Source organism: Equus caballus, chromosome 1, assembly GCF_041296265.1.
Source record: "Equus caballus isolate H_3958 breed thoroughbred chromosome 1, TB-T2T, whole genome shotgun sequence".
Classification (NCBI taxonomy): Eukaryota; Metazoa; Chordata; class Mammalia; order Perissodactyla; family Equidae; genus Equus; species Equus caballus.
The window spans coordinates 149,619,124-149,643,034 of record NC_091684.1 but is presented as its reverse complement, the minus strand read 5'-3'; the positions used below and the strand labels follow the sequence as shown (position 1 = coordinate 149,643,034).

The following is a 23,911-nucleotide window of genomic DNA, read 5'->3' as shown; positions in this document are numbered from 1 at the left end:
TTACAAGTTTGGTTTTTAGATTCCACATGTAAGTGATATCATATAGATCTTCCTGTTTTCTGATCTTTCTTCCTAAATGGTCTCTTTCTTCCACAGCAAAATGGACTCAAAAGTATTTTTCTAGACAAATAAGTATCTTACCTTTATTATTTTAATATTATTAGTTACTAATTATTAATTAATGTTAATATTGTTTTAATATTGCTTAATATTCAATACAGTCATGCCCTGCATAATGGCGTTTTGGTCAATGATGGACTGTGTATGTGATGGTGGTCCCATAAGATTAGTACCATATAGTCGAGGTATGTAGTAGGATATACCATCTAGATTTGTGTAAGCACACTCTATGATGTTTGCACATGACAAAATTGTCTAAAAGACACATTTCTCAGAATGTATCCCCATTGTGAAGCAATGCATGACTGTAATTCTCAAAACAGCTGTAAAAATAAGTTTATTATGCAGCATTAATATCTGTGGAGAAAATGTTAGGTATAACAATAGAATACAAGACTGAGGTTTTAATGATCTAATTGTGGGGCTAGAAGGTGGGGCAGAGAAATGAACATATATTATAAGGTCATACTTTACCCTTTGGTTCTTTGATCTATTATAGTAAAAGGACCTCCTTCAGCCAACCCTTAAATGCCAGTGCATGAATTCCTCTTCACTTCCTTTCCTTTTTTGAAAATACTTCTAATAATATATTTCATTTCTTGTTCGTATTTTTATTGTCTTCTATGTCCTTGATTTATAAAATGGATCAAAAATGTTCAAATATTACAAAGAAAAACCTCAAGAAAACTTAAACAAAAGTAAAATGTTGGACTGTTTTTTGATCCTAACTCCCATAATTAAATTGTCCTTGATAAATGCAGGCAGGAAAAGTTGCTGTGCACTGTCACTGAGTTTTGAACTTAGAGTTTGTCTATCTACTGTAATAGAATTCAAAGATAATAGGGTTAGGGATCTTGAGTCAATAACAAATGAGATGCCAATATGGTGAATTACATAATTCATATAAATCACAAAGAAGAAATGTGGACGTTGAATGTCTCACCATTTTTCCACTTGATGGGTCAGAGTTTAAGGAACTAAGCTGTAACTAGAGAATTTAATTACTGTTTGAAAGGCTGCTGCTTTGCCTCAGGATGGCTCTTGCAGATTTCTGCCTGATGATTTTCTTAATCAACACCCAGCCTTCCAGCCTGCGTTGAAATGGGATTATTTATAATTGCTAGATATTTTAAAATACAATTTTATTCATCATAACTTAAAAATATAAAGAATAAAATAAGCTTTTAATTCTAGCTCCCATATTTTGACATATACCTTACAGCTTAATTCAGTGTGTGTATATATATATATTTTATTCATATGTGCTTAATATCTCTCTTATTAATGTGTCTATAAATAAAACTGGGTATAATATTTAAAATATTATAGAATCTCACTTGCTATACAATGTGTACCTAGAATTTTACATATTCTTAAAAAATATTATTTTTGATGGTAACGTCACTTACTGCTGGCTTTTTTTCTGATATAGGTGCCATGGGAGACAAATTTTAGTTACTTCATTAGCTCTAGCTTGACTATGGGTGTACCTTTCATTTTTGAATAACTATTTGCTTATATACAACTACAGTAATGACTTCCCACCAGGGGATGATTACTTGAGCAAGAGCTGGGTTTTTCATTGAAATCAGTCTTCATCGACTTTATGAAATCCAAGGGCATCTCTCTAGTTAGAACAATCCGTCTCAGAATAAGTTAAACTTTGATAACTTGGGTAGCAACAGATGTTTGTGTTTTTTTTTGAAAGTTAATGATACTCAATGATAATTGAGTTTTCAATCGTAACATTTCTTTTCACAATTGGTATTTATTTAAGATTCCTTCCACTTTGATCATTTTCCCTTTTCAAGGATGGTTTTTATGTGATTAACTATAGTCACCGTGTTGTACATCACATCCCATGACTTATTTTATAACTGGAAGTTTGTACCTTTTGACCCCCTTCACCCGTTTCTCACAAGCCCCACCCTCACCTCCGGCAACCACCAATCTATTCTTTGTATTTGTGAGCTTGTTTTTTGTTGTTTTTGTTTCCATTTTTCACATATAAGTGAGATCACAAGGTATCTGTCTTTCTCAGTCTGACTTATTTTACTTAGCATAATGCCCATATCGTTAGAAATGACAAGATTTCATTCTTGTTTATGACTGAATAACATTCTTTATCCATTAATGAACACTTAGGTTGTTTCCTTGTCTTGGTTATTGTAAATAATGATGCCATGAACATGGGGGTGTATGTATCTTTTAAAGTTAGTGTTTTTTGTTTTCTTCAGATAAATATCCAGAAGTGGAATAACTGGATCGTATGGTAGTTGTATTTTTAATTTTTTGAGGAAACTCCACGCTGTTTTCCATAATGGCTACACCAATTTACATTCCCACAAACAGGGCACAAGGGTCCTCTTTTCTCTACATCTTTGCCAACAATATTTCTTGTCTTTTTGATAATAGCCATTCTAACAAATCTAAGTGTTAAGTATGGCTACCCAACTTTATTTTGGTTTCCATTTGCATGGGATATCTTCTGCCAACCCTTCACCTTCAGTCTGTGTGTGTCCTTACATCTGAAGTGAGTCTTGTAGGCAGCATATAGATGGGTCACATTGTTTTTACCCATTCAGCTACTCTTTGTCTTTTGATTGGAGAATTAAGTCCATGTACATTTAAAGTAATTATTGATAGGTATGTATTTATTGACATTTTGTTAATTGTTTCCTGGCTGTTTTGTAGTTCCTCTCTATTCCTTTCTTCTTCTCTTGCTCTCTTCCTTTGTGGCCTGATGACTTTCTATAGTGGTATGCTTAGATTTCTTTATCTTTTGTATATCTACTGTAGGATTATGCTTTGTGATTACTATGAGGCTTACATATAATAACTTATATCTGTAACAGTCTGTTTTAAGTTGATAACAAGTTTGATCGCATTCTAAAGCTCTACATTTTTACTTCCCCCACCATGTTTTGTGCTTTTGATGTCACATTTTATACCTTTTTATTTTGTATATTCCTTGACTAGTTATTGTAGTTATGGTTATTTTTACTACTTTTGTCTTTTAACCTTCATGGTAACTTTATAAGTGACTATTCCACTACTTTTACTATATATTTACCTTTCCAGTGAGAATTAATTTTCATATATTTGCTTGTTACTAATTAGTGGCTTTTCTTTTCATCTTAAAGAAGTTCCTTTGACATTTTCTGTAAGTCCGGTTTAGTGATGATGAACTCCCTTAGCTTTTAGTTGTCTAGAAAACTCTTTCTCTTTTCTTCAATTCTGAGTGATGACTTTGCCGACTATTCTTGGTTGGAAGTTTTTTTCTTTCAGTACTTTGAATATACAATGCCATTCCCTTCTGGCCTGCAAACTTTCTGCTGAAAAATATGCTTATTTCCTTGTACCTAACAAATTGTTTCTCTCTTTCTGCTCTTAAGATTCTCCCATTGTCTTTAAATTTGACGTTTTAATTGCAATGTGTCTTGGTATGGATCTCTTTGAGTTCGCCTTATTTGGAACTCTCTGGGCTTCCTGGATCTGGATATCTGTTTCCTTCCCCAGGTTAGGAGTTTTAAGCCACTGTTCCTTCAAATATGTGTTCTGCCCCTTTCTCTCTCTTTTCTCCTCCTGGGACCCCTATAATGGGAATTATACTCCCATTGATGTTGTCTCATGAGTTTCTCAAGCTATCTTCACTTTTTTCTCATTCTTTTTCTTTTTGCTGCTCTCATTGGGTGAGTTCCACTGCCCTGTCATGAGCTCACCAACCCTTTCTTCTGCTTAATCCAGTCTGATGTGGAACCCCTCTAGTGTGTTTTTCAGTTCAATTATTGTATTCTTCAGCTCTGTGACCTCTGTATGGTACTTTCTTATATTTTCTATCTCTTTCTTCTCACTGTGTTCATGCATTCTTCTCCCAAGTTTGGTGAGCATCTTTATGACTACTGCTTTGAACCCTTTATCAGGTAAGTTACTCATCTGTATTTCATTAAGGTTTTTTCCTGAGGCTTTATCTTTTTCCTTTGCTTGGAGCATATTCCTTTGTTTCTTCATTTTGCTTCACTCTCTGTGTTGTTTTCTTTGCATTAGATGAAAGAACGACTTCTCCCAGTCTTGAAGTAGTGGCCTTGTATAGCAGATAAACCTTGCCATTCAACCCTGCCCTACCTGTTTGTTGCCTCTCAAACCTTTGTGATTATCTAAGCAGCCTATTATATTTTTAATAGCTCCCGATAGTTGAGGGTTTTACAAGACCTGTCAATGTCCCAAAGGGGAGGTCCTCAGTCAGCACCTAGATTCAAGCTGATTGGAAGCCAAACGCTCAGGCAGCAGCTTTTAAAGTATGTAAGTATATACCATCCTGTGGGACTGAAAGCATAAGCCCCACTGGCCAGCACAACCAGATGATCTGGAGGTGTCCCCTGGTGGCAGTCACAAAAATGAGGGCTCTAGACAATGTATAAGCTCTTTTCTAGGAGATATTGGTGAGCTGTAGCGAGGCAGAGTGAGAGTGAAAAGATGATGTCCACTGGCCTTTGTTCCCTGAGAGCAGCTGCATAGGGCCCCAGGTTTGTGACAAACTTGAAGCCTACCCCTAAGGCTGAAGCTCCAAGAGAAGCAAACAGGCTTCTTTCACAGAAAGACTGCGAATGTTTTAGTTTGTTGTCTGTGCAGTGCCCTGGGGGTGGTAGTCTGATAAGAAGTCTCTCCAATCATTACAGTCCCGCAGGACCCAGGAATGCAAGCTCCCCTGGCCTCCAGTGCTAGGCCATCCAGGTGTGTCCCTGGGTGGCACCTGCAAAAATCAGGGCACTGGACACATGTAAAAATTCCCTTCTGAGAGATACTGGTGCTCTGGAGTGAGGCAGAGGGAGAGCATGAAGATTATTCCTGTAGGAAAAAGAAAAAAAAAAAACGGTGGCACCCACTGTCTACAGCATGGCAGAGGGAGATGTGAAGATGGCACCCCCCTAGTCTCTGTCCCTGAAGAGTGTTCCAGCAGGCTCTTAGATGTGTGTGTTAAATTAGATGCCTGTCCCTCAGGTCAATGCTTTAATATATACAAGTGAGCCTCTTTCTCTTAAAGTCTGACACAATTGGCTGCCTCTGAGCTAGGCCCTAGGGTGGGTGAGTTCCAGCACTTGAGCCTTTTAAAAACCATTTCTCAGATCCCTATAGACCTGTGGGTCTCATGGATCTCACGGACATGAGCCCGGTGGTTTTCAAAGCTAGGTGTTTTGGAGGCTCATCTCTCAGGTGCAGGTCCTAAAAAATGGGGTGCCTGGCATGGGGTTCAAACCCCTAGCACCTCAGTTTTCAGCTCCCTCTCGACTGGGTTGGGGTCGTGAGTCTCTGTGCTATAGGTGGGGTTTATGGTGAAATTATGCCACAGTCTCTCCTACCCACTTCAGTGTGGTTTTCTTCTTGTTTGCCCAATGTGTAGCCATTGCTCAGTCAGCCTTTAGGTTTTTTTCAGACGAAATTGTTCCGTATCCAGCTGTTGACTTGGTGTGTCTTTGAGAGGTGGTGAGTTCAGTTTCTTCCTATGTTGCCATCTTGAACTGGAACCTTTAGGTTTTGGTTTTTTAGTTAGTTAGTTTGTTTGTTTGTTTTTTGCTTTAATCATAGGCGATATGTATTTGTGCCATATCCAGGAACTAAATATAAAAATATTTGCAGTGAGATCATTTGCAAAGTTGAAATAAATAATTATAGAGAAGTTAGTCATTTTGATAGCTGCCAAGGGAAAACTGGCCAAACAGTGATTGGCTCTACAGAGATATGGTACTGTGAATTAAAAATATAAAATAAAATAACCCCCACAAACTATACACAATAATCCTGAGTCCAGAAGGGAGAAATGTTTTCCTTTAATTGGAGAAGGAATAAAACATTTTATTCCCATGGAAACAAAACCAGTCCTCTCTTTAACAATGAAAAAACATAAAATTAAACATAGAAACCACTCTTTAAGAACGGAGTTATTTTTAATTAAAGGAAAACTACGAAGCAAATGGCTCTAACAGTATTTATTTTCTTTATCAAGACTTTGTACCATAAAATATCTTATACTCTAATGATAAAAAAAGCAAATTCACAAAATGGTAAACTAAATCAGGCGCCTTGGTTAGCTAATTAATCGGGTTGGAAATGGTCTAGTAGAGTAAGATTTCATGCTTTTCCTATCATATGAGAGAAATTTTTCTCCGGTTTGTAAAGATATTTCTCTTGCTGTCAAATTTTGTTTATTACACAAGCCTATCTTTTCCCATCTAAATGCAAGCCTTTGTATTTTCGTAAAAGTCAGGGTTTGTGAAACACATGTTAAATAATTAAGGAAGGTCATGAAGCATGGCAAGCATAAAAAATAGTAACAGTTCATCAATGAAACATATTTTAATCATTTCATATACTGTCAAACAAAAGGTACATAGTAGGTTTTTTATTCATTTCCCACTTAATTCAATTAGAATTCCATTCATTTTCCCATTAAGCCAAAATTGTGACTTAGTTAAAAAGAGATTTATTTATTTCATTCAACAAAAATTCCAGATATAGGCCTTTGAGGGCTAGTATGGTAACTCAATTAAATCCATTGAAGAACAAACCTTATTCTATCTGCCTGTTTAAACATCTTTAGTGAAGTCTGTTCTAAATCCACGTTCCAGGGTAATAAAAGAAGAAAATAAAAGAGACAGGACCAAAAGACTTTTGCTTATATCTCATTGGCAGAACTATGTCAAGTGGTCATCTCTAGTTGCACGGGAGACTGGGAAATTACATAAAAGTAGGAACAGGAAAGGAGGGGTTGAAAAGTTGAGTGAACTAGTTTATAGTAACTGCCACCTTCCACCTCTTTGGCTATTCAACATTTATATACAACTTTTCTATCTTTGTATTTACTTTAAATGAAATGAATTCATCCTCTTCTTTCCATGATAGGTAATCCCAAAATTATATCCAGTTACTATATTTAGCTTGAAGTCCAGGATCTTTCGGTTGTCTCTCCATCAGCTCTAGGTTTGGCTCTCTGTGATCCTCGGACCTGTGAATTAAAGACAAGTTATTTTCCTCCAATGTTACCAAGGTGTTATTGTGAAGAGAGAAAAAGGTAGGATAACAGGATTTTAAAAGTCTCATTCAGTAAGAGGGAAAGTGAGAAATTCATGACTGTTGTTGGTACATAGCAAATATTGAGTCTTGCTGGACGGGTACACTCAGGGCTTCTTGATCCTAGCAACAGAAGTAGTTACTTGGCTAGCCAATCTGGCAGGCCCTGGGAGTTCTTTCTGGGTGAATTCCTTTTATCCATTTCCTCCAAGTTCTTGATTCTACATCAGGGGAGACCTTCCTTACCCAATTTGTTGATGTCTACAAATCTAGGCAGCTACTGCATAAAGTGAAAATAAATGAAACAGGGGTCTAAAAATAATTAAAAGGCATTACATATGTACAATAACTGTAAATTGGGATCATCTCAAGAAATCCTGACGTATGATCTTCCTAGTTAGGAAGAGACTCTACTTGGAGCCCACTTCCGATTGCCGTCACTTCCAGGACCCAGAAACCACATTAAGTATAGCTGTAGCCAGCCTGAGTCACATTTTCTAATACTGTTTCCTGAAAAATTTACCAGGCTTCCAGAAGATGGGTTTCAAGACAATTTTAAGAGTAACCACATAAGCCTGGAAATTTTAACTCTTTCCTATTGGTTCCTTTGTTCTGATCAACTTTTCTCCCTTAACCTAAGGGCTGCTGCCTCAGCCCCAGAAAAATAGCACACCAGGGTGAGAATGCAACACCATTAATCTAATCCTTCCCACTAAATTCCCCTTCATTGTCACTCAGAAACTTCCTAAAGGAAAGGATTTGAAAAGCCCTGGGGTAGCAATTTTATCTCTTTTTGAAGTTGCACTTAGAAACCTCTGCTTGTGTAGGAACATTTTAGTATACAGAAGCAGCTGGCTTTTCTCAACCATGCAGGGTTCCAAATTATTCTCACCCAATCTATACTGCAGGACACAGGCAGAGTGAGCCTTTTTTGGCATAGGTGTGCTCCCTTGCATCTCTGCTTATAGATTGTCTAGCTCTAGTTTGAATGCATACTCTACATTTATGAGAGCAGTAAAAGTTAATAAGTATATGCCAATATTCTGAATTTTATTCCTACCATTCGCACTGATAAAAAAGCTTCAATTGGCATGTGGTTGGAGTTCCAAGGCATAGCAAGCAACAGTTTGACCAGCTGTTTTGCTATTGCATTTCAAAATGCATCCGCTTTCCAGCCTGTGGCAATTAAATCTTTGCTGTCTTCCCCCATCATCTCCTCTACAGAGTCAATTCTACATTTTAAGTTCTGTTATTGGAGCTCCCTTCATTGTTTAAAAATTACTACATGAGTTACTATTTAGCTAAACAGTCTGTAAGCAGAGACGCAAGGGAGAACAGCTATGCCAAAAGAAACTCACTCTGCTTGTGTCCGGCAATATAAATTGACTGAGAATATCATAATTTGGAACCCTGCATGGTTGAGAAAAGCCAGCTGCTTCTGTATACAAAAATGTACCTATACAAGTACAAACTACTCTTCTCCATGAATCTAAAATTATTATGAATTTTAAAGTTTACTTAATTAAAACATGAAAAAAAACAGAATCAATGAGAAACGCAGAGATTCAAATTCCCTTCAGCAAAATCGCTAGTATATCCATGGGGCGCATAATCGATTATTTATATTTTGTCCTGAATCCATTAATATCACATACATTTTATTTAGACATTAAAACCAGAAAGAGTTTGGTTGGTTGAATTATCTAACTTCACTAAGCCTCAATTGTGTCTGCACGTTAGTAGGTATTCAATAAATAACTGCTCAATGGGTGACTGAATGAATAGATGGATATATGGATGAGGGCATAGTGAACTCTTGATATCATAATAAAAATAAAAAATGCAAAACAAATTAATGAAGAAAATAATGGAAATGTAAGCAGTCGTTTGGAAGGTGTACCTGGTACAAAATAAAAAAGAGCTATTTCTAATAGAAATTTGGACAAAAAGATACTATTGTCTTTCTGCTTTATCTATAATAAACACACACAAACACACAGAATGGATAGGTGTACGTAAACAATTATGAATTATGTACAAACAGAAGGAGAGGTTATAATGCATGTACATGTATGTATGTGTATATGTATATATGTGTGTACATATATATATATACACATACATGCATACTTATGTCATTACTGTTTTATGTGAATTACTATTTGTGTGTGTATGTAACTAGCTAAAAATCTTTACCTTAAATTTATAACAAACACTAGAGCTTCAAAAATTCTTGAAAATGAGATGGGATATTTTTGTCTTCCTAAAGAATAGATGCTAGAAATATTTACCAGTCTTTATTCCAATCTTTATTATCTCTAGCTTGCTATTTATTGCACCTGTTTTTTTGCAGGGAAGAAATATATTAGATCTCTGTCTCCTAGGACTTACATGAACTCTGGTGATTTATTTTATCAAAAGGTGACAAGAAAGGATTTCTTTCTGCTTTTGTAATGCTGTGTGTTTTAAGTTTATGGCAAAGATATTTTTCCTGATACTCTTAAGTTTTCTTTCACTTTTCTAAGATAAAGAAGAGGCAAATGGGCTGGTAGGTGGATTTTTGTTTCTCTGTTGACTTTTTGTTTTTGATAGGAAAGAAATTAAAATTTTAGTCATTTTAAATATAAATTTTTGGTAAATTGCCAAAGATTTCAGTATGTAAATATCTTTGCTACCATTATTTCAGGTTGTGTTTAGCTATCAAAATTGTAGAACTTCTTTGTTATTTTATTTTGACACAACTTTGCAGATTTTCTTTAATGAATAGTTTTTGAGTGTCAGACATCTGCTAGAAACTATGTCAAGAATAGATATATTAACAAACATAGGTTCTAAGTTCAAAAAGAACTATACGATAATGATAGTATAATAATAATGACTAATAAATCAAACACTATGTATCTGTCACTGTCCTAACTACTGTAAGATGTTATTTCACTTATTTTCCATAAATATTTTCTAAGACAGGTATCATTACCTGCATTTTATAGATAAAGAAACTGAGATTCTGGGGCTGGTCCCATGGTGTGATGGTTAAGTTTGGCATGTTCCATTCAGCAGCCTGAGTTCATGGGTTTGGATCCCAGGCATGGACTAACAACACTCATCAGCCATGCTGTGGTGGCAACCCACATAAAAGTGGAGGAAGATTGACACAGATGTTAGCTCAGGGCTAGTGTTCCTCAAGCAAAAAAAAGAGGAAGATTGGCAACAGATCTTAGCTCAGGGCTAATCTTTCTCAGCAAAAAAAAAAAAAAAAGGAAACTGAGACTCATAGAGGTTAAGTCAGGTAGAAGTAGTTAGTAGTTCTCCACCTTATCAGATCCAATGACCCTTTTTATATAAAATAATTTATGATGACTTTTTAGTGCTGAAACAAAATAATACATAATTTGAAATATTACAATAATTTCAAGTAATCAGTACAATGTTCCAAGTATTAAATAAAGGAGAAACAAAAGTATTTTGATATGTAAGAATCAGATGCCACTACCCTAGAATACATAATTTAGTAGACACATATTTTCATCTATTGGTAGAATTAGCATGTATGTGACCATCTCAACTGCAGACTGATACAGATACTTTGATTCAAATACTTTGTGTGGTTTTGACATTGGTAATGTAATTTCTTGAAATGGAAAACAGCCTTTGGTAAAGTTCTAAACAGAAACAACAACAAAAATCCTCCTTTGGTTAGTGCTTTACATTCTAGTTGTTTTCCGGGAAATTTTAGTATCTAGAAAAACATGCAAAAGAGTTGGTGTTTTTATGTAAAAGACTTAAGTCCCAAGCTGAGGTAATCATCAATGGGTTTTGCGTCTTCATGAATACCTTTGGGTCATTTCAAATTATGCAGACTGTCCTGTAGATGGTAGGGTGTCTAAATCCCTGGCCTAGACCGCTGAATGCCGACAGTGCCCCTTAATTTTTGTAGCAACCAAAAATATCTTAGAAATTGCCAAAATGCTGTATTGAAAACTCTTGCATTATGTAGAAATAGTGGAGTTAAAATTTGCACGTTGGCATGCCAGACTCCAAATCTTATTCTTAAGTGTGCTATATTATCTTGCCTCATAGGTTAATGGGAGAGATTGTATACTGTCCAGAATTCTTAGATAAATTTTGTACCATAAGCCTATTTGGCAATCTGGTGAAGACTATGGAATCTTTTTCAAAACTATATATTTTTTAAATCCCTAAAATAAAATACATAGACTTGAAAAGAAATAATTGTTTTGAAAAATAGTTTTAGTGCAGTAAGGATAGTTATAAATAATTCAAGTTTCATAACACTTGTAAAGTTATATGTAGGTATCTGTGGTTTTATTGGTGATAAAATCTTCCAGGTACTGACAATAATGCTGTGGTTTGTTGCCTGTGTTCATAATTGAAGGAAAATAAAGATGATGTTGTTTTATTATTTTTTTAATCCAAGTTTGGTGGTGCTCAGAACTCATCCACTGACGCCAGGTTGAAGACCCCTGTGCTAGAGTGAATGCACATACAGAGTAAATTGGGAGGCCAGAGTTGATCATCCTAACTGTTATATAGCTGCAAAAAAGTTACATAGAGCAGGTGACTAGCTGATTCTTAAAGGATGATGAGTTAGCAGGCAGAGAAGCATAGGAAGGAGTATACACAAAAGCCACAGGGTCAGGAAAGCCAATAATATGTGTGGGCAATACTAAGTAGTTTGCTTCAACAAAAAGGGGTGGAGGAAACCTGGAAATAAGGGATGGATTAAAATGCATGGTTTACTCTTAAAAACAAAAGGATTTTGCTCTAATTCTACTTGATTTAACAATACCCGATGTGCTTACTGGGATTTTTAGTTTATCAAGTACTTGCACATAACTATATTGTCATTTTATGCTCTGTGACATCCACTTTGTCAACACCCAATGTAATAAAATTAGCTTTATATTTATGGTGCAGAATTTTCTGAGCATGGATATTGTGTTCTAGATAACTGTTGCAAATAGAAAATATGTCATAAACACCCCAAATAAATATTTTTGACCCATATTTGATTATACCTAGTTCAGTTAAAGGAAATAGGAGGGAATAGGATAGGATTTCCCCTTATTAACATTATTTAACTAATGCATCATTTCTTTAATATCTCTGATACCTGCAAGATAGATGGAATGGGTCAGTGGGAAATCTCATTTATTATGTAATATACTATGCCTTTCTGGATTAGATAGATTTAAAATAAGTTGCTAACATCAAATGCCATTTAGAGCAGTTAGAAATGGTTGTTAACTTAACCACATTTCTTTTCAGTGAGTGCCATAACTCCACAGATCGAATCAAAGTCAGAGTCTGGGATGAAGATGATGACATTAAATCCAGAGTCAAGCAACATTTCAAAAAGGAGTCAGATGATTTTCTGGGACAAACAATTGTAGAAGTCAGGACCCTGAGTGGAGAAATGGATGTCTGGTACAACTTAGGTGATTATTTTTATACATACTTGAAAAAAAGTTAAATAAAATTCCAGAATACCTGTGGTATGTATTATATTCCGATATAAGTAAAAATAACCAATGTCTTTCTGGAACGTTCTGTTCGACTTTAGGCTGTTCAGTTTCATTAGAAACTAAAGGTGATAATTATTTATTCAAACTCAGTATTATTGAAAGATGTTGGTAAATTAGTGATGAAAAGACAAAATCCTTTCAGAGAATCAACTAGGTGTCTTTTAGGAGAAAAATATTCCATTATTAATTTTTAATTCATAAAATATTCCTTCAAAACCTTTTGCCAAATGTATAAGAAACAAATAATCAATTTATGACCTAATACTGTTTGAGTTGTTTCTTTTTGGTCTCTTAATGAAATTTTGGCAATAAAGGAAAAGTATATTTTGAATATCTTTTAAGTGATGATATAAAAGTAGGCTTTAGTTGGCAAAGCCAAGTAAATATGTGGATTTATGCTTACTCTGATGATGAAGATATTTAGAGTATGCTTAATTGGCATGATTTTTTAAATGAAATTTTATTTTGGAGCCAAGAATTAAATAAACATGTCTTAATTTGAGTTTTACTAGACTTAAATAATAACCAATATTCAGTGCTGATTTAATAATTGTAAAAAATATATGGATCCCCTCAGTCTCTGTAAAAGACATGATCTAAGATTTCTTAATCATATCCTCTGAAGTGTTTTAATTAAATTTTTAAGGGCTGGTTGTGAATCAAAGAAGTGTTCACACAGTCCAAGAATTACAAAGAATTTCCATTTAAGATACCAATATATTTAAGCAAATTAAAGAGTGCTTTTAGCTTTGGAAAAATCTACATACTTCAAGTAATGTAATATTTGACAAAGAAAGGGAAAGACTCACATAGAATTAATGAAACTCTAAATAATATAATAATTTAAAGATAGAAAGATATATTACTCATCATCCAGATGATACTAAGAACTCAGTATCAAAAAATATTTTAAAGAAGGGCCCAGCCAGGTGGCTTAGTGGTTAAAGTTCCACACACTCCGCCAGCAGCCTGAGTTCACCAGTTTGGATCCCAAGTGCCGACCTACTTTACTCACCAGTCATGGACAAAAATATAGAGGAGGATTGGCACAAATGTTAACTCAGGGCGAGTTTTCCTAAGCAAAAAAAAAAAAAAAAATATATATATATATATATATACATATATTAAAGAAATCTTTAAAAAAAATTGCTGCTCCTACATTATTGGCATACAATTTTTACCTCTGTTATAACGATCATCCTCCTGTATCTTGTTTATACTATTAAATAACTTTATTTATGAAAACTCAGAGGCTAGGCAAAGGTAAACTTCAGGCCATTAACTCTGTGTCATACTCCCAAACTGTGTTTTAATTAAAGTGGCTTACCTATATGTGGACTTTTTTTCTACAGTAAGTTAGCGTGTCCTTGAATTGAAGCAGTTGGAATTCAAAACAGAAATTCTTGAACTTGTTCTTTTGAAAAAATGTACATGGGTATACTCAGTTTGCCAAGGAACTTGAATGTACTATCACTAAAATCAACTATCCAGCTCTCAAGCTGAAACCGTCCTTCAGTTTATGGAGAGGAAAATATGATGCCATGTGACATGGAAGCCTTTGCCTGTTCACCCTGTTTGTACTTTTGTGTGCTCATTGCCGAAGTTTAATCTTTTAAATGAGAGAGAGAAGGAGAAGGAGGATGGGTTTTAGCTTTGTGTAAAATCCCTCAGTGGGTTCAATCCACGTTAAGTACCATATGTTCGTTCTGTGTGCAACATTCCTACTTCCTCATCATTTAGAATGCATTCCACCATCCACGGGTCTTGGCCCAAAGCCCTGGGCCTCCAAGCAGAGACTGTGTCCCATGGATCCATTGGGATGATAGTTAAAATTAAAGAACCAGCAATTCTCTCCTGGAGCTCTGGAAAGAGGGCTGTGACAAAAAGATCCCAGGACTTGCATTTCTCTTGGCCCCAGCAGAGAACTTTAATATTTGTTGAGAATCAACTATCTTTTAGTCAGTAGAAGAAACTCTCATGATCCTGGCACTCCTAAGGGAAGAATCTTGGCAACACAATAAGTGTTAATATTAACAATGAAAAGTCAGCAGACATTCTACAAGAAGAAAGTAGACGTTACAATTTAGCTTTATCTTATACTGCTAAAAATACAGTTATACTTACAAAGAGGGTCAATTAAAGAATTCTTCACCACTGACTTTGTGTCACTCTACCTGTTTATATTTCTCTTGTGAAATGGGTCAGCTTTCCTCTTTATGTTTTATCTGTTAAGTGGGTGTCAAAAGTAGGTCCCCTCCCTACATTCACACTCTAGGAATTTTGTGACTATGCTTTTATTTCTCTCAAATCAGTTCATGTTGGACACATGTGCATGCATACACACACATTATTTGACTAAACTGACTACATATTGGTTCCATTCAAATAAACAGTTAATCCAACCCTCATAAGTAAACACAGACTGTGACTGTCGGTCTTTATGAATCACTGACAGAGAAATCTATTAACAGACTTTTTTGTTAGCCAGAGCTTTGACTCATCTTTTCAAGCACCGAAAGAGAAATGGAAGCTTTTAGATAAAATATTTTCCTGGTTAGTTTTAGCTTTAAGTTATTTTGCTTTTAATTGCCCAAATAATAATTTAACTTCATTGTATGAACTGATTAAGTACACAGACATTTACCTCAGAATGGCAGGATCTTCTGATTAAGCTTTTCTATTTGAAGTATCTATAATGCAGTTTGGCAAACACAGTGACACAACAGGCACATTATTTTAAATTATATTTAGCAGAATCATTATGGTTAGGTAATAATCAAACCTGATCTGGAAAAATGGCTTTTAGCAACGTAAGCCTCTTTTTAAGCTTTTGAGAAGTCGTGTGAGGAATATAGCATTGTCAGAAATGACTGACCAATTACGTTTTTGCCTCATCAGAGAAACGGACAGATAAGTCAGCTGTATCTGGGGCCATTCGATTGAAAATCAATGTGGAAATAAAAGGAGAGGAGAAAGTTGCTCCATATCATATACAATATACATGTTTACATGAGGTAAGTAAATTGAATTGTATTAATAATAAAATCTAGAAAAGAAGTTGGTCTTGATTATGGATCATACAACAAAATATTTGGTTTAAAAATATGATTGAATTAAGTTTGTGGAGTTGTTCCTGGAGTTCTTACTCTATACCAAAGCAGGTGATGTGCTAGGCTATCACACAGCCTGTGTATTGCCCCCTGAAGAGAGAGTGGGTGTCCTCTAAGGAGAGTTTAGAACAAGCTCATGAGGCAGGTGTTAATAAACAAGTTAATAAGATGATAATGAATAAGTAAACCAAATTAAATTACCATTCTTCCAAGGAGGAAGAAGAATGTTAAAAAGCATTCATTGAAGAAATAAGTCACGACAGATACTTCCGAAGCATTACACATATAGGACTTTAGTAATGTAGGAGAGGATGCAAATCATGATTGTTTTTGAGAACTCTGAATTAATGTTCAGATTTTATTGAAGATTTAATTAGGAGTATTGCTTATAACTAGAAATAAAAAATATTGATGCTGTATTAATGGCTTTTGGAAGCCAATATAATAAGCAGTATTTTTTCCTTCCTTTTTCTGCATACAACAAAGGGCTTCATTCATAATGAACCCTCCTCCATTGTAACTACCCTTTCCACAAACTTATCTGGATAAGGAGAATATCAGAAGTAGTTACCCACCCCTGGACACTAGAGACTATACTCACCCAAAAGGTAGGGCTGATGTAGAGAGAGGTAGAGACCACCCAATTTGAATCTAAAGGGCAAATTCATCAGTTCTTTTTTGTGAGGCAGTGTAGATGCACAGACAAATAATCTTGAACTGCCATTGGATGCTTTGCATCTCAGAGCTTAGTTAGAGGTGTCGCCAGATCTTTTCTCTGATGCAAATGACACTTGTCCCATGTATTGAAAAATATAAGGTAAAACTGAGGAATGTGTCTTTCCCCATGTTCAAAGGGGTAAAGAGAAAGTACCTTCCTAAGACACAAAAAGATAGTTGAGAGAATCTTTCCTCTTTGCATATTATTTTTTCTAAATATATCTATGAAAATTTATATGTGTAATTATTTGCACCTTTGTTTTGTTAAAGAAGGAATGAGGACCAGTATTTAAGTCATTTACACGTTGCACAGTAATTAGATATAAGACCTAGGCCTAATTTCCTGACTACCTTAATTCCTTAACTTCCTGGCCACTGATAACATTCCTTCCAGAAAGGGGTTCCATTTTCAGATCAATAAAAGGAAATCTCTTGAATTGGCAGGATAAGGAGGCAACTCTAGCCTTAAAGTGTGGGCACAGAAGATTTGGGATCAGAGGAACAGCATTATGCTTTGCTTTTCAGAGTATTTTCTGCTGGTCCAAGAACCAAAAGGAAGTAAAATCCAAGAAAAGTTCCTTCAGTGACCCAGAATGCATCTATACAGCAGTTTCTAAACTTGTTAGAAGCAAAAACGAATTGGGCACAGTGATCTTTTTGATTGTAAAATTTACAAGCGTTCATTTTCAACCTCAGTTCACTGACCTGACTCCTCCCATTTTTGCAGCCAAAGCCCTTTAGTATCATTTATATGCCTAGATTCTGTATTAACACAGCTGTAAGCACATTATTCATCCAGGGCTCTATAATTTACTCAGAGCCCATAAATGCAAAATATGTTCCAGCATGTAGAAATGTTTATATGCAAAACCTTTTACTTCCTTCTAAAATGATTTGGTATGTATGAAACATTTGAATCATTGATTCTGTACAGACCCAGGCAGAAATAAACCCAGAATTTGCATGAAGGTGAGGTGAGTTAGAATGAAAACCCATGATATTCCTATTGCTCACAGAGGCTCATGAAACATTAGATGCAGATGAAACATTAGATGCAATTACAATGCAAGTATAATTTACTGAAAATTACAGTTAAATATTTCTGGCCTATTCTGAGGAATTACTGAACAATTGAAAACCGCTTACTTTTAGAATCTGTTCCATTACTTGACTGAAGTGAAATCTAATGGTGGAGTGAAAATCCCAGAGGTCAAAGGGGATGAAGCCTGGAAAGTTTTCTTTGATGATGCTTCTCAAGAAATAGTTGATGAATTTGCCATGCGTTATGGGATTGAGTCCATTTATCAAGCTATGACGTAAGTACTACAGAACATTTACGTGTTCAAAAATCTCTGTTGAAATCTGAAAAAAAAAAACCTAAGAGGAGCATTCAACTTTCTTCTTCTAATTCAAATGAAATTTTGATTAAAAAGACACTTTCATTTTAATGTGCTGGTTTGATGCTGGCTGCCCTCTCTCTTACAGCTATAAAATATTAAGGAATTGGTAATTTACTGCCACTATTTTTCCAACACTTATTCTGTTCCCAAAGTGTAGTCCCTTGACTAGCAGCATTAGCAGCATCTAGAAACTTAGACATGCAAATTTTCCACCCTACCCCACATCTACCAAATCAGAAACCCTGAAGAGGGGGTCCAGAGATCTGTGTTTTAACAAGCCCTACAGCAATCCTCATACACTCTAAAGTTGGAGAACCAATGCTTTATTTGATATCTGAGGAAACTAAAGTCTGATAATTGATGTGCATTGTCCAAGGTTACAAAGCCTGTTAGTGCCAGAGACACATCTAGAGCCATTACGGTATCTTGACCCTAACGTTAGACTATATCCTTCCTTCCTATGTTTGTATCAGTGTTGCTAATTCAGTAAAACCAAGACTTACTGAGCACTCATAGAACTCGACACTACGGTAAATGTGATACTGCAGAAGTGACCCAGACAGACACATAATCCTTACTGAGGAGTTTCAGTGAGAATTTAGAATTGAGTTATTACTTGCCCATAGTTAACCTTTGGAAACCTGGTCTGCATCGTAAGTGCATTTTGTTAAGATATGTACCATATATAATATGTAAACTACTTATGTACACATAAGAGAGGACTGTTCTTACATTCTAACGATCAGATCATATTTTCGTGTGAACCGAATAGATGCTGCCCGAGATCAATCATTTTCAGCCATCCTAATAATGAATGTGGATTGGATCAAAATCATTGCTCTTCTTCAAAGTTTGCTGTTCACAGCATTCAATCACCAGTCATAATTCTTGAACAGCTTCTGTAAGAATAATTTTTTTAAAAATTTCTGATAGAGAAAGTATGTGTGCTTTTTCAGTTTACAGTGTCCTAAGGCTAAATAATAAAGACATAGATTCTTAGCCAGGAAAAGTAACTTACAGGTCACCCAAATGAACCTCCCTCCAAACCAGGAAACCCTGTTATTGCATCCCTGACTGGGGATCATCATCCCTCTGCTTGCTCACGTCCATTAACAGGGAGCTCACTCCTTTTGAGGCAACCTCTTGTGTAATTGGGCAGCCATTATGGAGTCTGTGAGTTTGCCATATAGTCTGCCCATGTCGATGGCTATAAGAATTCAGAACATTTGGTATAAAATTTGAGCGCAATTGAAACGTAATTATGATTAACAGTCTAAAGTAAACGAACAGTTCTGCCAAAAGAGAGCTATGTTTAAAAAAAAAAACAAAAAACAAAAAACAAAAAACCCTGCTTCTGGAAAGAATCCCAGTAAAAGAAAGGATCAAGTTAAATTTATTCCAAAATATCTCTGTGAGCTGATGTCAGATTTCTTCATTTCCGTGTTTCTTATATTCTGAGAAGCAAATCACATTAATATAGAAAAATGGTAAATGAAGTTTAAAAGAGGAGAACCAGGGCTGGCCCGGTGGTGCAGCGGTTAAGTTCACACATTCTGCTTCTTGGGGGCCTGCCGTTTGCTGGTTTGGACCCCGGGTGCGGACATGGCACTGCTTGGCAAGCCATGCTGTGGTAGGCGTCCCACATATAAAGTGGAGGAAGATGGACATAGATGTTAGCTAAGAGCCAGTCTTCCTCAGCAAAAAGAGGAGGATTGGCAGCAGTTAGCTCAGGGCTAATCTTCCTCAAAAAATAAAAATAGAAGAGGAGAATCACCCCTCTTTCATTTTATCACTTTTATCACTTTATACCTTTTAACTTAAATAAACAATAACAATAAAAAACTATTTTTAGTTACTTGTTTGGTATCAAGTGACCTGCAGATGAATGGGATCCTCTCCTATTTGTAAGATTCAGTTTTGACAAAGCCCCTGCTCACACTGGAGTAAAGCAGTGGTCGGCAAAGAGTTTTTCCTGCAAAGGGCCAGAGAGTAAATATTTTCAGCTTTGTGGATCCTACAGTCTCTGTCACAACTGCCCAGCTCCGCCCTCCTCATGCAAAAGCAGCCATAGATATTAAGTAAACAAATGGGTATGGCCATGTTCTGATAGAACTTTGTTTTAAAAATGAAAATTACAGGCTTAGATTGCCAGCTGCTGGGCTAAAGAGTGAGGGCAAGGCAGTAGGCAGGCAGAAAAAGAATGCCTTCTTTTTTTTGTGATACACCGACAAATGCACTTTGATGATAACAAAATGTGGTAGATTATATCTACTTCTGATTATACATTTGATTTGATACTGATATTTTTACTTATTAAATGTTTCTTTTAGCACTGAGTACTGACCAAGATGGCCTTAACATTTCCCTCAGCTGGACAGAACTTTAAATAGGCTTCTTTCTGCCTCTAGGCCACTCACCTCCCTCTCACCTTGGCTTTAACAGAATCCAGAAAGCCTAACTCCAGAGGCCCCGACCTCCCTTTCCTTAGAGCATTGACTTCAGAAAACTTGTAACTTTAAATTCTTTCTGTGCTCCTTTGAGATATAAACTCTTTGAAAACCGCTTAGCAGTTTTACAATCCAGAACGAGATTTCTGAAGGACCTGGGAGCCATCCTTTTCACATGTAATCATCAAGAAAGATAGGTCCCTATCTCCCACTCTCTGTAGGAGGGCAGGTGCCTTGTTCCAAGTTGTAATTCCACCTCCTGTCCTGAAGATAAGAGAAAAGTTTATTTTTCTTTTGAGTAAGGCAAACTGGCAAACGCTGGGGACTAGGATTTCCCCGACTCCAGCTCTTAGAAACTCTCCCCTCCATCCCTCCTCAGCTCTTAAAAACTTTCCCATCTTTTATTTCAGTGGAGTTGAGTTCAGACTGAGTTCTGTTTTCTCTTCTCTATTGCACAGCCTTGAATAAAATTTTTCTTGCCTATTTAACTATATCCAGTCCAATTTTTGCTTTGAGAGTACAAAAATTACCATCTCACCAGGATAAAAATAAAATTTCTGATGTTTGACAATCTGATAACTCCTAGAAAAACTAACTACCAATGCAAATCTGATATTGCCATTTACTACTCATTGATCATTAATTGTTGAAAATTAGTTACTTTTATAGAAGAATACACACACATCCATTTTATATCAGTTAATATTATCATTACATGTATAGTCACATTTAAGAGAGATGATAGAATGGAGTCACTTGGAGGGGCACTTGAATTCTATTCAAAGATTTACAAATTGAAATCTTGAATTGAGGTGTCATGTATTTTATTACTGCTTTATAAGAAGTTCTGGGTGCATGATAGAAACTCAGTATGTATTTGTAATTGAATAAATCAGAAGCAGAAGTTGTTTGTCAGAAATACGTTTATTCTCAAGTTCTCCTGATACATCTCTTCACGTCAAAAGTTTTCAGTTGCCAAAAGCGAGCAAAGTAAAACCGAAAAGTTTAATTAAGCCAGTGTATATTTTACCATTTATGTTGCATTTAAGAGTTTTAGAGCATACTGTATTGATTGATCATTTCTAATAATTTGGGGAAGTTTCAGAGTACTGACATTCTTCTGTCAGGTGTTGAAATATAACTTTCAGAGATGCTTTTGGCCATATTTTCTAAAAGATACTTTGGCAACTGAACTGAAACTTAAGTCCTAACCTATTGTTGGCCAATGAATAACTCAACTAAAAAGAGAAAAAGAGGGTTTACAAATAAGCAACCGTATCTTTTAATTTAAACTGGTTGCTTATTGAATCAGTATTTTTCTGTTATTTCTAAACTTGCTTTAGGGGACCAAAAAATGTAACCAGAAAACCAACAAATGAGTAACAACAAAACGTAGAATGAGACATGTCAAACTTATCTCAGAAGTATGTCCTCTTAATTTTTAAAAACACAAAATTGAGGAACTCAGCTTCAAGGAAGAAACAAATGTCCTGTCTGTATAGAAAGACCACTCACGAATTTGAGAAAGGACAAAGCTGCTTAATTCTTGTGGACTTTCTTAGACACCGTTTGATCAGAAAAAGAAATCAAATCACAGTTTCTTTTGATATTTAAACTCCCTTTATGCTTAGCCAAACCCCTAGGTAACTTCGTAATCTTCCTCTTTTAACAGAGATTGCTTGGTTTCTTTTAAGATACTCCCATTTCTTTGAAGACGGATTTAGAGCAGAAATAAATAAAGGGGAAGTGTGTATTAAGTCAGAGAGTCTGGTTGTACATTATTAAACTTCCCTCTTGTGTATTTCTCGTCATAAGAAGGAGGCTGAATCTATTTTGCTGGTAAATAACCTGAACATTAATACTGAAATTCCCAGTCCTCTAGGGTACCTCCTGCTTACAGGAAATGCTCTCTCCTTTTACCATGGAACATTTTCTATGAAGGCACAATTTATTGGTGCTATTTGTTGTATAAAAATGTATCCTTTGTTTTGGAGCATTCATGAAAAGAAGGAAATAGATTATAGTTTTCCTATTTGGACAAGAGATTGATCAATGACCTGGAGGATTTGTTCCCACATGGTAAATACAACCATCCATCAAAAATAAAAGCAATTTTCCAATTTATGACAGTAAGAATGAGAGTCTGTTCCGTTTTTCAAAGGAGCATGGTATTCCACATATTTAACATCTTGAAGTCAGGCATAGAACCTGTTTCCATCATGAAAATTTTGGGAGTCCTTGATGCTTTATATCTATCTATACAAACATATATGTTTTTAATAATATTCTGATAGACCCACTATTCACCCATGAACAGAAACAGAGAATTTCATGTCAAATTCACTGTTGAGAATTAAATCACTGGGGGCCAGCCCCGTGGCTGAGTTGTTAAGTTTGCACACTCCACTTCAGCAGCCCAGGGTTTTGTGAGTTTGGATCCTGGCGGGGGCCTAGCACCACTCATCAAGCCAGGCTGAGGTAGTGTCCTACATAGCAGAGCCAGAAGGACTTATGACTAGAATATACAACCATGTGCTAGGGTCAGTTTGGGGATAAGAAGAAAAAAAAAGAAAGAAAGAAAAGAAGACTGGCAGCAGATGTTAGCTCAGGTGCCAATCTTAAAAAAAAAACACAACTTTTATTAAAAAAAAGAATGAAATTGTCCTCTGGAGTTGATTTCTATCCATCAAATACATACATTTTAACTAAGTATTTAGTGAGCCTTTCATTTATTATAAAATGAAGCCCAAGATGTCTCACAAAATCTGAGATTCTGTTAGACTGTAGTCATGCATCTGTAATATCAATTAAGAGAAAATCATTAGGTTATTGTTTTTTACCTTGATGTACTTAACAAACAACCTGTACTTGGGCACTGGCCATCTAAATCTAATTTATATTTGAATCAGAACTGTTGAGATACAATTTACATTAAAGCCGTTTGTCTATTTTAGCTGCTTGAGCCATGAGTCTGCTTTCTAAGGAGGGTGTTGTTTAAGTGAATCATTCATTCCCTTAAGAAATATTTGTTAAGTGCCTATCATCTTGAGTGCTGAGATACATCAGCAAACAAGAAGTCAAGGTCCAGTCTCTCACGGAGCCCACATTCCAGAAGATGCAATTCATTTATTCGAGAGACACTTTCTGAGTATCTAAGGATGGAGATTTATACAGGGCAATGGGGATATAGCAATAAAAGATAGGTCTTGCTCCTAGTGAGCTCCTAATCTAGGGGGAAGAGGAAGAAGAAATTGAATAATAACAAGACAATGTAATGGAGGTATGTGTGGGTGCTATAGAAGCATAGACATGGAGGGACCAAATCCAGGGACCAAATCCAGATGAGGAGAGGTGTCAGAGAAAGCTGATGGACAGCCTGAGGGTCCCATCCTTACTTGCTCTTCAATTTCCATCATTCCTCTAAAGCCTATGCATTTCATTGCTTTCCTGTCTCACACGACTGCCCTCATATCCAAACTTCCCTAATTGAGCTTGAGCAATCC

At 35.8% G+C, this 23,911-nt stretch overlaps 1 protein-coding gene across 6 annotated transcripts in view; it reads left to right on the top strand.

Moving 5' to 3' along the window:
- UNC13C (unc-13 homolog C) overlaps positions 1 to 23,911 on the top strand; it is a 557,967-nt gene that overhangs the window by 253,020 nt on the left and 281,036 nt on the right. For all 6 annotated transcript variants that reach the window (XM_070236389.1, XM_070236405.1, XM_070236396.1 and 3 more), the window contains 3 exons: positions 12,478 to 12,647; positions 15,633 to 15,748; positions 17,714 to 17,877. In XM_070236389.1, the coding sequence (XP_070092490.1) occupies positions 12,478 to 12,647; positions 15,633 to 15,748; positions 17,714 to 17,877 (450 nt within the window). The remainder of the gene's footprint in view (positions 1 to 12,477; positions 12,648 to 15,632; positions 15,749 to 17,713; positions 17,878 to 23,911) is intronic.